The 15,135-nt window shown below is 41.5% G+C and overlaps 1 protein-coding gene across 4 annotated transcripts in view; it reads right to left on the bottom strand.

Moving 5' to 3' along the window:
* Nucleotides 1-15,135, bottom strand: part of OPHN1 (oligophrenin 1) — a 188,716-nt gene that overhangs the window by 31,178 nt on the left and 142,403 nt on the right. For all 4 annotated transcript variants that reach the window (XM_056541037.1, XM_056541038.1, XM_056541039.1 and 1 more), the window contains 3 exons: nucleotides 13,133-13,217; nucleotides 11,593-11,651; nucleotides 10,122-10,227 (listed from right to left, as the gene is read on the bottom strand). In XM_056541037.1, coding sequence (XP_056397012.1) covers nucleotides 10,122-10,227; nucleotides 11,593-11,651; nucleotides 13,133-13,217 — 250 coding nt within the window. The remainder of the gene's footprint in view (nucleotides 1-10,121; nucleotides 10,228-11,592; nucleotides 11,652-13,132; nucleotides 13,218-15,135) is intronic.

Genomic DNA, 15,135 nt, shown 5'->3' with positions numbered 1-15,135 from the left:
GGACCAGGACTCACTCACCCCTCCAGGGCCTCCCTGCCGGGATCCCCATATCCGACCCATCCTCTAGCTCTGGGATAACAAAATTTGGACATTACCCTCCCTCCCGAGCTTCCCCCTTGGGACCCCCAGACCGGACTGTATCACGTACTTTTATGATCCCACCATCAGACCTGGTTGCTCCCGAATGACGATCATCTCCTACATCTTTGTCCACCGGGTACACCTATACAAAAGACCTATTCTACTTTGTCTACGTCGGAGTGGGGACTCCTTTCATCATATAAACAGGTGTTATCAAGCACCCGGACCTAAGATTGTTACCTGCACGCAGCTGTCCAGATCAGTGTGTCACTTTCACTATACCACCATATAAGTATATCTACTGTACGCTTCTCCATTTACATGTGATAATGCATTGCTACCTTATGTACGGTCTCTCATGACCCTATTTCTGCAGTATTCTCTACTATAATCCCTGAGGAGCTATCTGTAGCCACATGGATTAGCGAAACGCGTTGGATTAATGCAATCTCCGTTAAATGCATATGTATACCTCTAACTATGCAACACATACAACTGTGGGTCTGAAACGGGAATACATTTATATACCCCTGGTTACCACCCTCGGGTTTTGATATTGTATTGTATTGTATGTACCACATGTATGTCTATTCTTGAAATAGTATCAGTGCATTATACATAATATACTATACTGTATATTGGATCTCATGGGCCAATGGCCATGCTCAACCGCTCCTTGGCGACACAGTATTATTGCTTGGTTGTCCCCTCTGTAGCCTAGGGTCACTAGGAGGTTCCAGTGCAGGCCCAGGTCATTAGGACAGGGGACCTGCAGTATCGGGTAGGGCCACTAGATAGGTAGGGCCACTAGATAGGGATATACCAGTCACCCCGTATTCATCTATGATCCAATTTATACTATCCTTCTTTGTCAATGTAAATACTACTGGCCCGTACCAGTCGCTACACGAATATAGTGTTGTACTTTAATAAATATATTGCATATGAAATATGTTGTTCTTGATTTCAGTCTACTTTACTGAAAAGGGAATTTTAGGGAAACTGTGGTTATGTATTAGAAAATTGAACTATAGCAGACCTGTCAGCAGGTTTTTATGGTTTAAAGTAAGGATATTGGGGGAGATTTATCAAAACCTGCCCAGAGGAAAAGTTGCTGAGTTGCCCATAGCAACCAATCAGATTGCTTCTTTCATTTTCAGAGGCATTTTCTAAAATGTAAGAAGTGATCTGATTGGTTGCTATAGGTAACTCAGCAACTTTTCCTCTGGAGAGGTTTTGATAAATCTCCCCCATTGACCCTGAATCCATTCATACATTAGTTAATTCACCCCTCCAGCAAAAGATATCAGAGTTTAAAAACAAATGCAAATAAGGGTTTGGAGCCCACTGGGCGTTCCCAACAGCTACAAGATTATAGAGAGAGGTGGGGATTACAGTGCTGGGCTGGGATCTAGCAGCTGAATGGAACACCCGGTGGGCTCCAAAACGTAAACTCTGATACCTCAGCGCTAGAGGAGTCAGTTTATTAGTGAAAGGTATGTGCAGATTTATGGTCAAAAACCCTATACAGTCATGTTAATACCTTTTCTCTCCGCTTATCATTTATGTCTGCATCTCGGAAAGCTGTGTCCCACAAGCTTCACTTTCATCCACCACAGGATCCAGATGTCAATCACCCGAACACCTATATGCGGTTCAAGCCTCGACTCCGTTACTTACTCCGGAGATAGACTTTCCTAGTTTTGGAATTATTTTCCTCTTTTCATTTTTTTATTTCTATTCTATTTTTAAGTCTTTCGCTATAGTAGAATCCACTACTATTTTATTGCTTTGCATTGTTTTGTAACTTATGCAAATTTTACCCACCAAATTTTTTTCAGTGTATATATATCCCTCTCAAACAGTCTTATGTCATGCCAATCTGAGGAAGGGTGTATACTCGAAATGCGTCATTGGTAAAATAAAAAAATCTTATTTATCCTGAATTATTCTTCGTGTGATTCCATCAGAGAAGTAGTGCCTAAAGGGGGATAATTTTCTGCACTCTCGCTATACTACTGTTGGACAGACCGTGGCCTGTCTCCACATCCATATGGCTTTTTAGCACTCCCAGGAATCCACCAGACATCCATATCCACTTCGTTGGGTCATATGCGCATATACTTTGCCCCCAGGTGAGCACAATACAACCCTGTATATCCAACTAGATACTTGGGATAACGCACTAGCCGCAGCGCCGCCCAGCTCATCAATATTCCTCCCCTCCCTCCACTTCTCACTTTTCATTACAGAGTGGGGAGAAGAGGGAGAGGCAGAGGGAGGGGAGGAATATTGATGAGCTGGGCGACGCTGCGGCCGGCGGCAGTGACGTCAGAGTTAGCACTTCATTTGCATATAGGGAAAAACGAAGATATCGGCAGAACGGCCGGGCAAAATCGGGCACCGTAAGCATCAAACTGATCAGCGTAGCGCTGGTTAGTGCGGGGGGAGCAAGCTGACAGTTTTCCTTTAAAAAGATGAGAGAGGCCTGTCATTTTCATCATATGTATACCTCAACTATAAGAGACATAATGAGAAAAAAAATCCATAAAATCATATTGTCCGATTTTTTAAGAATTTCTTTGCAAATTGTGGTGGAAAATAAGTATTTGGTCAACAACAAAAGTTAAACACAATACTTTGTCAAATGTTTTCCGTAAGTCTTCACAAGGTTTTCACACACTGTTGCTGGTATCTTGGCACATTCCTCTATGCAGATCTCCTCCATAGCAGTGATGTTTTAGGGCTGTCGCTGGGCAACACAGACTTTCAACTTCCTCCAAAGGTTTTCTATGGGGTTGAGATCTGGAGACTGGCTAGGCCACTCCCGGACCTTGAAATGCTCCTTACGAAGTCCCTCCTTCGTTGCCCGGGCGGTGTGTTTGGGATCATTGTCATGCTGAAAGACCCAGCCACATTTCATCTTCAATGCCCTTGTTGATGGAAGGAGGTTTTCACTCAAAATCTCACGATACATGGCCCCATTCATTCTTTCCTTTATACGGATCAATAGTTCTGGTCCCTTTGCTGAAAAACAGCCCCAAAGCATGATGTTTCCACCCCCATGCTTCACAGTAGGCTTGGTGTTCTTTGGATGCAACTCAGCATTCTTTCTCTTCCAAACACCATGAGTTGAGTTCTTACCATATAGTCTTCTACTTTGGTTTCATCTGACCATTTGACTTTCTCCCAATCCTCTTCTGGATCATCCAAATGCTATCTAGCAAACTTCAGATGGGCCCGAACATGTACTGGCCGGGGGACATGTCTGGCAGTGCAGGATTTGAGTCCCTGGCGGCATAGAGTGTTACTGATGTTAGCCTTTGTTAATTTGATCCCAGCTCTCTGCAGGTCGTTCACTAGGTCCCTCCGTGTGGTTCTGGGATTTTTGCTCACTGTTCTTGTGATCATTTTGACACCACAGTGTGAGATCTTGCGAGGAGCACCAGATCAAGGGAGATTATCAGTGGTCTTGTATGTCTTCCATTTTCTAATAATTTCTCCCACAGTTGATTTCTTCACACCAAGCTGCTTGCAGATTCAGTCTTCCCAGCCTGGTGCAGGTCTACAATTTTGTTTCTGGTGTCCTCCGACAGCTCTTTGGTCTTGGCCATTGTGGAGTTTGTAGTGTGACTGTTTGAGGTTGTGGAGATGTGTCTTTTATACTGATAACAGTTCAAACAGGTGCCATTAATATAGGTAACAAGTGGAGGACATGGGAGACTCTTAAAGAAGAAGTTACAGGTCTGTGAGAGCAGGAAATCTTGCTTGTTTGTAGGAGACCAAAAACTTATTTTCCACCATAATGTGCAAATACATTTTTTTTAAATCAAACAATGTGATTTTATGGATTTTTTTTCTCATTAAGTCTCTTATAGTTGGGGTATAGATATGATGAAAATGACAGGCCTCTCTCGTCTTTTTAAGTGGGAGAACTTGCACAATTGGTGGCTGACTAAATACTTTTTTGCCCACTGTATATACCCTTTAATAAGGTAGTGCAGACAGCCTTCACAAAAGCAATTCTATTTATCAATAGTATTCAAAAGAGGCAATACAGGTGTACAGTCAAAAAACTGGAGATTTTCACCTCCTAAATGCACTGCACAAGTCCATGGGTTCAAAGAGCTAGTCACTGGACACTTTTATCACAAATCATACTTACATCACAAATTAGAGAAAAATGCACTGGACAAGTTCATGGTTCAAAGAGATAGTCATTGGACACTTTTATCACAAATCATACTTACATCACACATTAGAGAAATCTTAGGAAGAAGCAAAAAGACCTATGGATTCCAGGCGCTGTCAACTTGGTTCTCAGTGAAAATGAAGGCCAATATACTAAAGGTTTTAATAAACACAGTAGTTTTATTGATATAAACATAAAAAACAGTGATGGCGCGTTTCAAGGGGAGACCCCTCTTCCTCAGATCGTGTGTACAGACACAATAACCAATGTGTGTTTTATATGCACCAAATGGTGCCAAACAATAGAGAAGGGGGCGTGGCCTAAATCTTTTCCTAGATCTCAATAGATATATCAAAAAACTTACGCTAAAGAGATTTTTCAATATGAAGGACTTAGAGGGAGAGAGGCCCAAACATGGATCAGAAGATGCGGTCATACACTCTCCCCCTGTTCTACACACAGATCTAAAACCACCATCTAACTTTTACCCATTACATTGTAAAGGTAACTTTGTTGAGACTTTCTCCAACCTTGTGGCACAGGATCTGGAGGAGCTCACTAAATCTAAACATGTCCATCACTATCACCAAAAAAATCTCACGAGAAAAGAGACAGAAGCTATGAAAACTCTAGCTACCAACCAGGACATAGTATTCCGTGCGGCTGATAAAGGGGGAGGAATCGTTTTTCTGAACCTAAGGGACTACATAGATGAAGCTAACCGCCTTCTCTCAGATACTCATTTTTATAGTAAACTGACATATAATCCCGCCGCTCGTTATATGCAAGAACTTAAATCCCTAACAACAGAGGGCCTCACAAGGGGAGTGTTAAATAAAAAAGAACACAACTACATTTTAGTCACGGAACCATCCCTTCCAATCTTTTACTTTTTACCGAAGGTACACAAGAACCTAGAAAAACCTCCAGGGCACCCGATTGTGTCAGGCATTGACTCAGTATCTGCTAATCTATCCCACTATTTGGATAGATTATTACAAAAATATGTCTTCAGTCTAAAATCCCACCTAAAAGATACTACAGAATTTGTTTCTTCCATCCTCAATGCCAATTGGTCACCTGAGTGCCTTTTAGTGACTATGGACATCACTTCTCTCTACATGGTAATTAACCACGACCAAGGGATAGAAGCCGTGGCACATTTTTTACGTAAAGACCCTAATATGCCTCAGATTCAATGTGACTTCATTCTTAAAGGTCTAAGATATATTTTAACTCACAATTATTTTGATTTTCAGGGCCAAATCTATACCCAACACACCGGGACTGCTATGGGTTCGAAAGTAGCGCCCAGTTTTGCTAACTTATTCGTTGGTCTTTTTGAAGAAAATTTCATTTATCCTCATGTTTTATTCAAACATTGCATTTTTTTATCTGGAAAGGACCACAGGATCTTTTAGATTAATTTTTAAACTCTATTAACTCTAAGTAATTTGTTTGGTCTCCAGTTTACCCAATCTGTTTTTACCAATAATGCTGAATTCTTAGATGTGGTTGTATTTGTGGACGAGAAGGGCCATCTTAATACAATTTTTTTTTTTAAAGTGGACAGTAATAGTTTTTGGGATTTTTCTAGTGCCCATTACAAAAAATGGCTCACCAACGTCCCTTTTGGGCAATTTAAACACATAAGACATAATTGTACTACTTCCAGTGACTTCATTGAACAAAGCAAGGTCCTGAAAACCAGATTTAAGGCCAAAAAATACCCTAAGGCACTAATAGACTCAGCCTATGAAAGAGCCAGCAAACTCTCACAAACAGATTGTTTGAAGAAAAAAAGTGATAGAAACAATGAAACTTCGAATGGAAAATGGTCTCTCAATTTCATTACAACCTTCACTAGAGAACATAGATCCATTAAGAATGTCTTACAAAAACACTGGACTATTCTCCGAACCGACCCATATCTACGGGACATTCTCCCCTTGAGACCGGCAATCACGTTTCGGAGAGGAAAAACACTTCGCTAAATTATTGCCCCAAGTAAGATAAAATCTTCCAAAACAATAAAAAAAGCCACTTTTTTATCCTCCACGGGTTCCTATAAATTTTCCTCTGCGAGATGTAAATGTTGCTCTATAATTTCCAACAAATGTAAACTATTCTTATGCAAAAACACAGGGGAAACATATACCGTATATCCCAGCGTATAAGACGACTTTTTAACCCCGAATTTTCTTCTGAAAAGTCGGGGGTCGTCTTATACGCCGGGTATTGGGGTCCGGCATAGGAATACTTACGATTATCGTGCCGGCTCCTGTGTGCGGCTGCAGGCGGGGGCCGGCCAGAGCATGTACAAACTAATAACTGTATACTTAAAAACCAGGGTGCCTCCAGCTGTTGTGAAACTACAACTCCCAGCATGCCCGGACCGGCAAAGGCTGTCCGGGCATGTTGGTAGTTGTAGTTTCACAACAGCTGGAGGCACCCTGGTTTTTAGTATACATGAATTAGTTTTTACATGCTCTGGTCGGCCCCCGCCTGCAGCCGCACACAGGAGCCGGCACGATAATCGTAAGTATTCCTATGCCGGACATCCCTGTGTCCCGAAAAATCTTTTCGGGACATAAGGATGTCCGCAGGTCACTTACCATTCCCAGCCCGCCGCGCGTCCTCCTCCGGTCCTCCTGCGGTCTTCCTCCGGTCCTTCTCCAGCATCAGTGACGTCCCGTGCGTATAACCATAGAGGCGCAGGAGGCCCGGAGGGGGACGAGCGCGGCCGGGGCCTGGTGAGTGACCGGCGGCGCGTCATCTACAGTGTTATGATCACCGCTCCTCCGGTCCCAGGACTGCTGCTATGGTCCATAGGCCATAGCAGTAGATTGTGACCCCGGGCCGGAGGAGCGGTGACCGGAACACTGTGGGGGGCAGTACACAGACATACAGCCTCCAGCCATACACTCTATATGGCTGGAAGTTGTATGTCTGTGGGGGGAGCTGCCTACTATTGTGGGGGAGGGAGCTGCCTACTATTGTCGGGGAGGGAGCTGCCTACTATTGTGGGGGAGGGAGCTGCCTACTATTGTGGGGGAGGGAGCTGCCTACTATTGTGGGGGAACTGCCTACTAATGTGGGGGGAGCTGCCTACTATTGTGGGGGAGGGAGCTGCCTACTTTTGTGGGGGAACTGCCTACTAATGTGGGGGGAGCTGCCTACTATTGTGGGGGAGGGAGCTGCCTACTATTGTGGGGGAACTGCCTACTATTTTGGGGGAGGGGAGCTGCCTACGATTGTCGGGGGGGGAGCTGCCTACTATTGTGGGAGGGAGCTGCCTACTATTGTGGGAGGGAGCTGCCTACTATTGTGGGAGGGAGCTGCCTACTATTGTGTGGGGGGGGGGAGCTGCCGAGCTAATGTGGGGGAGCTGCCGAGCTAATGTGGGGGAGCTGCCGACCTAATGTGGGGGAGCTGCCGACCTAATGTGGGGGAGCTGCCAACCTAATGTGGGGGAGCTGCCGACCTAATGTGGGGGAGCTGCTGACCTAATGTGGGGGAACATGCTGCCGACCTAATGTGGGGGAACATGCTGCCGACCTAATGTAGGGGAACATGCTGCCGACCTAATGTAGGGGAACTATAAGGTACTGTACATAGCGGTAGGAGGGCTAGTCTTATACGGCAAGTAAATCCCAAACTCTATATTTTAACTGTAAAAGTTGGGGGTCGTCTTATACGCCCAGTCGTCTTATACGCCGGCATATACGGTAATATTAAATCTTTCATCAACTGCTCCTCCAATTATGACATATATCTCTTGGAATGTCCATGTGGACTCCAATACGTAGGCCGCACGACCAGATGCCTGAGAGAAAGGATAAATAAGCATAGGAGCAATACTAATAATGGCTTCCTGCTCCAGTGTCTCGCAGCATCTCACTGAACACCACAACCAAAATTTTTAATGTATACGTCTAACCCCCATTGAAATGATACCAAAGGAGGATCACCAAAGATTTTCCACGCTTCGAAAAAGAGAGAATTTTTGGATTTATATACTTCGGACACTAGTACCAGCTGGACTTAATGAGATGATCGAGTGCAATTTTTAGCACCGGGTTCCCCTTTTTTTAACTGCGGGTTTTTTATACATACACCTATGTGTTTATATATTTATATATCTATTTTATTATATGTATTTATATACGGTATATATATATATATTTATCCTTGGTCCTTGCATATTTAATGTTTATTATTATTAATATTTATTTAATACATCTATATTATATTATCTCTGTGGGTTAGCAAATTCTTGCACACAATGGATTAGACAGACAATGCGGGTGTTTATATTATTTTATTATATTTTTTTTAATTCATTTAATTAATTATTTATATTTTTGAGGACCCCATCATGAGCATTTTCTGTGAAAAGCTGCTACCTGTTTCACATACACCACTTTTTATATTTTATGCTCGGTTCTAGTTTCAGCTTATATATTTTTATGTGCTGTGCGTATGCACCGTCCATCTATTTATAAACTTGATCTTATTATTATCAATAGTATTCCTGTTACCACTCGTGAGCTAAACAGGCCCCTGTTTCTCCTATTGGTTATCTCCTTGGCGACGTGTTCTTAGCAACGCCAGCGCATGCGCCCAAGTGCCTGTTTTCCCCAGCATGGCAGCGCTATGGAGTTACGCTTCCTGACGCTGCCCCCTTGGCTGTTTATGCGTCCTTAGAGACACTAGTGCATGCGCTGTAGTCTATGGTACTCCTAACACTGCAACGCTGTATGGACACGCCTCCTGTCTCTTCATTGTCACCGCCTGTAAGCTTGGTTACGCGTTTATAGAGACGCCGGATCATGCGCTCTCACCATAGGCCGGCCGCTCTGCCTTGCACAACAACGCGTCCTTAACGACGCGTGCAGACACTAAGTCCGGTCCGATACTACTGTCTAAAGTGCTTTGCCTCCTTGTCAAAATAATCTTGTACCTGGCTATGGACAAATGTTTTTACCTTTTAATGCTTTGTTGTACTCTTTTGTTTAAGTTTAATGCAAGTACTATTCTATTTACCTTGTACTGTTTTGTTTATTTTTATACCTGTGACGGACCATAATTAGGCCACGCCCCCTTCTCTATTGTTTGGCACAATTTGGTGCATATAAAACACACATTGGTTATTGTGTCTGTACACCCGATCTGAGGAAGAGGGGTCTCCCCTCGAAACGCGTCATCACTTTTTTTTTATGTTTATATCAATAAAACTACTGTGTTTATTAAAACCTGTAGTATATTGGCCTTCATTTTCACTGAGAACCAAGTTGACAGCGCCTGGAATCCATAGGTCTTTTTGCTTCTTCCTAAGACGTCTCCTTCAGGACAAGTGCCATCTTGCTTCCTGCGACCTCCGGCATAGCAGTCATCTGGACATCAGTGAGTACCCCGTATGGGGTGATATGCGCTCCATTTATTTCTCTCTGGTGAGCATCCATCTATAAGAGCGGTGGACTCTCCACCTTAGCCTACTCCTCACATTACCAAGGGTAATACGCAAGGCGCCGTTTTCGGTCTTTTTTCTTTTTTGTCTTGTTCACATTAGAGAAATGGCCATGCTTACACATGGCTCTCTGTATATGAAAGTTACCCCAAAAGCTTAATTTAGGAATACCTCTTTATGGTCTATTTACACGTACAGTATTCTGCGCAGATTTGATTGTAAACTGAATGACTGAACACAGCTTGAAATCCTGCTCATCAAATCTGCGCACAATACTGTACATATGAATAGACCCTTAAAGGCTTCCTTCAATGTGACAATAATATATGAATACTAATCTCCAGCCATATACTGTACCTAATTATGTTTTCTGGTTACCTGGATAGGTGTCGTATAATAAGCTCCAGCATTTCCCGGTGATTGTCCTGGAGTCTATACACCAAGCAATGAATAGCTCCCAGTCTGTAATCCAAATTCTCAGATTCTGTTTGAAGAAGAAATTATACATTTTTTGTACAACATATGCATTGAAGTAAAAAATTATAAATATGATGTCTAAAAATAAATTAATTCACAATTTTACTAATAATATGATATGGAACAGTTTAGTTATCTGTCTTTATACTAGTCAGAGCTATACATTGTGAGTCCACATGTCTCATGCATTTAGCAAGTGCCAAAAGAGCAAAATTATGGTATATGTTCAATCAGTATAAATCAGTTTTTTCATGTCAAAAGTATTGATTAGTTGAGGTCTGGGTAGTAAGTGGGAAAAGAAGGGATGAATGCTTCTCTCCCCATACTCTTCATACCAAGACAGTCCCATACACTTGCATTATGTGACGGTCTTGTGGTACAGAACTAGGAGAGAACATACTTAGCATGCACTTCTTCCAGCTCTCAAACTTTGATATTTCTCTATGACATATGAAAAGTTATTTTAAATGACAGTGACGATTTAAATAAAGAGGCCAGGCACCTCCTTTATTTTCATAACTCTTAAAGGGGTACGCTGCTCCCCAGCATCTGGAACATTTAATTCCGAGCACTAGGTGCTGGCTTCCATGGTCGCCCCACCCCCTCGTGACATCACACCCTGCACCGTGACATCACGTCCCGACCCCTCAATGCAAGTCTATGGGAAGGGGGCATGACGGCCGTCACGCTCCCCCCCTTTCCATAGACTTGTATTGAGGGGGTGGGGCATAATGTCATGGGGGCGGGGTGTGATGTCACAAGGGGCGGGTTTACCACAGAAGGCCCCACCCAGCATTCGGAACTAAATGTTCCGGACGCTGGAGAGCGGAGTACCCCTTTAAAATCTATCTAATTCACAAATAAAATTAATCTGAAGATTTTGAGGCCCACCTAAATCAAAACAGGAGATAACTTAGCATACATGGCATAAACTGCTTAAAGTTTTACCACACACTCCCCCCTTGGCCCTTCACTGGCTTCTACATTCTCCGGGCCAGAGAACATTGTGCGTCAATGCTCTTGTGGTCAGAGCACATACTCTTCACTTCTGCTCCTGGACGCATCATATGCTTCATCATTACACTTGGCTCTTGCAAATTATTGAAAATCGTACAATCTCCAAACAAAACTACATTCTTGCTAATACCACCAATTTGGCTACAAGACCTTTTTAGTATCTCTGCATTGGCCACTTTATGCTTTAGGGCATTGTTAACAGTCAAAATCCCTTGAATAAAGTATACTAAATCTGCATAAAAGAAAGTTATACTTATTCAACATATATCAAGCTTACATCCAACCAAATTAAATTACCAGATAATATATTTTCTGTTTGATACATTAAACAGTTAAGCCTTCTGAAAGCTCTTACTTGCAGCGGATACAAGATCTCGATGCAGCTTGTAAGTCATAATTGGCTCAGAGAGATTCCTGCAAGAAAAAAAAAGGCTTAGTAAAAACTAAAGAAAGTTTATTATTCCAAGATGTTGCACTATGCGCACTAAAGTTACAAGTAGTTTAGATTATGTAAACTTTGTGCATTAACGCAACTCCTAATCTTTTCCATTCTGGGGCCTCACCAGCCAGAAACTGGTGATATCTGGACCTCACCCATGGCCATATTCATACTAGATCCATATTAGAACTTACTTGATCTATATCTTACTAGAATAACAGATTGTTCCCAGCAGGAAGAGTTAAATCTCTGCATTTATTAGATAAGTGCAGGATATATAAAATTATGTCACAGAAAAAGAGTAGTCTTCCACGAGATCTTAGCAGCCTTAGTCATCCTAACACATTGGATGAAATGTATCAAACTCTGTGTTGAGGAAGAATGGTGCAGTTGCCCATAGTAACTAATCAGATTGCTTCTTTCATTTTTAAAAATGCCTCTGAAAAATGAATGAAGAGATCTGATTGGTTGCTATGGGCAACTGCACCATTCTTCCTCAACACAGGTTTTGATCATTCTTCCCGCCCCTGATCATTTATTGGACATCTACAATTAAATACACTAGGAGGGATCAAGGTGAAATCAGGTAAGTCAAACAGGAAATACATGTGATAAAAATGATAAAAAAAATACAAACATTAGAAAACATAGAGACCATATTAAAAGATGACAGGCATAAGCAGTCATTTGTAGCACAGCTGGATAGGAGCACTGCTGGATACTGTGGGCACTGCAGCAATGCAGTCCAGCAGAATTCCACCCAAAGATATCCATCCTGCTGGCAGAATTCTGCTGCGGTGATACCACAGTATGCAGAGAGGAGCAGAATCCCATTGAAAACAATTGGAATGTCTGCAGAGATGGAGAGCTCTTATAGTTTAAAGGGGTACTCCAGTGGAAAACATTTTTTTTTTCAAATCAGCTGGTACCAGAAAGTTAAACAGGTTAGTATAGTACTTATAATTTTTATACTATTTAAAAATTGTAATCCTTCCAGTACTTACCAGCTGCTGTATGCTCCACATGAAGTTGAGTTGTTCTTTTCTGTCTGACCACAGTGCTCTCTGCTGCCACCTCTGTCCATGTCAGGAACTGTCCGGAGCAGGATAGGTTTGCTATGGGGATTTGCTCCTACTCTGGACAGTTCCTGACATGGACAGAGGTGTCAGCAGAGAGCACCATGGTCAGACTGTAAACAACTACACAACTTCCCCTGTAGTACTGGAAGGATAAAGGTTATTCAATAGAAGTAATCTACAAATCTGTTTAACTTTCTGGAACCATTTAATTTAAAACATTTCTTTTCCCACCGGAGTAGCCCTTTTAGAGACACTGTCTAACAATAGTGCTCCATAGGTGGTCCATCAAAAAAGAGTTAACCTTTAGGTGGGACCAATAACTGTAAAATATAAAAATATACTGGACTGTCATACATCTTAATATTATTCATAGATACCTGAGGTAGAACTTTAAAGCACTAGTAATAGTTTTAACGTCCCAGTCACTAGTCTGTAAATCCACATTTCCAGGGCATTTGGGATCTGGAAAAGAATAAGCCAGATACATAAACTGTATCCCTATGTTTGTTATTAACATGTATATTAGTTTTCAATGAGATTTTCAATAGACTGGAAACATTTATACACTGATGGGTATTCACAGTCCATTACATACAGGAATTTAAAGTTGGAGGAAAAAAACTATAGTTTCACTTAAATTACTCTGAAAGAAACACACAAAGAAGAAACTAAACTTAAATGCATGACATGGTATGGATTTTGGTGGGAGCTTAAACAATTCCTTGATGGGCAATGGAGTTTTAGTAAATGGTGTCAAAACAAAAAAAAACTAAATTTGCAAAATGGCAAAATAAAGGATACCATTAAAAAGTACAAATGGTTCTGCAAAAAATGGAGAAGGCAAAGAGGAAAACAACAAAACTCCAAAACCAAAAACTGGCTGAATCCATTTGGGCTAATGACTAAGCCCTGACACCTGACCTGACTCCCATGCATAACATTTCTGCGTGTGAGTTCGGAGAGGATTAGGTAAAAGTTTTTTTTATTTTATTTTTTTAAATACTTCTGTTACTTTTGTCTTTTCTTTTACAATTTACTTTACTTATTATTTTGCTAAGGAGGTGCAGGTTAGTTGGGAATACATTATTTATGTGTTTTTACTGCTGTCCCAATATACTGATCACAGATAACAGAGAAGATACAAATAGTTTTCTCTGCATGCCTCCAAGTCCTAGATAAACATGAGTTATTAATGTTTTGGGGTCTTCTATTAAGTGTCAAATGCAGAAGCGGCACTTCTGTATTCTGGAACATAGCACTTAAAGGGGTTATCCACCATAAGTTGATTTTAATATGTACCTGGCAGATTGTAATGGACATGCTTAGGAAGGATCTGTATTTGTCTTGGGGCTAAATGGCTATGTTGTGAGATTGTTTTATTTCAAGTGCTGTGGACTACGTGTTTCAAGGGGTGGGACCCCCTCTTCGTTGGACCTGACGAAGAAGAGGGGGTCCCACCCCTTGAAACACATAGTCCACAGCATTGAAATAAAAGAACCTTACTTATTATTTTACCTGTCCGTACTGGTTTATTCTACTCATTCTTCCGGGTGAGCGCCAGGATCCTTTTTCCTTTCCCTGCATGCACAGGATATTGCAAGCTATTCCAGACCGTCTAGAGGATATCCCGAAGATGGGCCAGATCCAGGCAGCACCCAGCCATTTACCCACGGTGTGGGCACCTAAAGCTCTTCAAGGCATTGTGCTCTTAGCATAACACTGCCAGGTTAGCAGAACCTTATCATTGTTACGACCTACCAATCGCAACCCAGAGTGACGGCGCATGTTTGCGCTTTTGTCTGTTCCTCTTTTTTTTATATATATTGAAATTCTATCTTGTGAGATTACCATAACACTGTGTCTATCTTTTTGTGAAATGGCTATTTCCTTTTAGCACAAGAGAATTGGGGCATAGGGTAAAGGATGTGTGGACACAACTGGCTTCTTATGTTAAATATTAATATTTATTAATTTATTATAATAATCAATTTACTTCAATTACGAGACGTGGTAAGTACCGTGATCCAGAGGGCCCTTGTAAAGCCACGGCACTCCCTACAAATAATTATATAGTATAAGATAAAATAAATATAAAATATTATAATACTATACATACATATAAAATGTTAATAAAACATGATAATCCTATTGAGACCAATCAATTGTTTCAAAATAACTGTAAAGGTTTCAAGTTAAACAGATAGTCCTCTTTAGAGTTTGGACCTCTTTATGTATTGGTAACTAATAGTAACCAATGGAACTATCATGTATAGCAATTTGTCCACAATCTGATAAGTCTTTTGGTGAATAGCTTAATAGGTCAGTATCCAGTTCATTAAAGCACATCAATGTCCTGCAGCGCTGTTATAGATATATATCA

This window comes from Hyla sarda, chromosome 9, assembly GCF_029499605.1.
Source record: "Hyla sarda isolate aHylSar1 chromosome 9, aHylSar1.hap1, whole genome shotgun sequence".
NCBI classification, from domain to species: Eukaryota; Metazoa; Chordata; class Amphibia; order Anura; family Hylidae; genus Hyla; species Hyla sarda.
The sequence above is the reverse complement of the archived record's forward strand: the minus strand, read 5'-3'. Positions and strand labels throughout refer to the sequence as shown.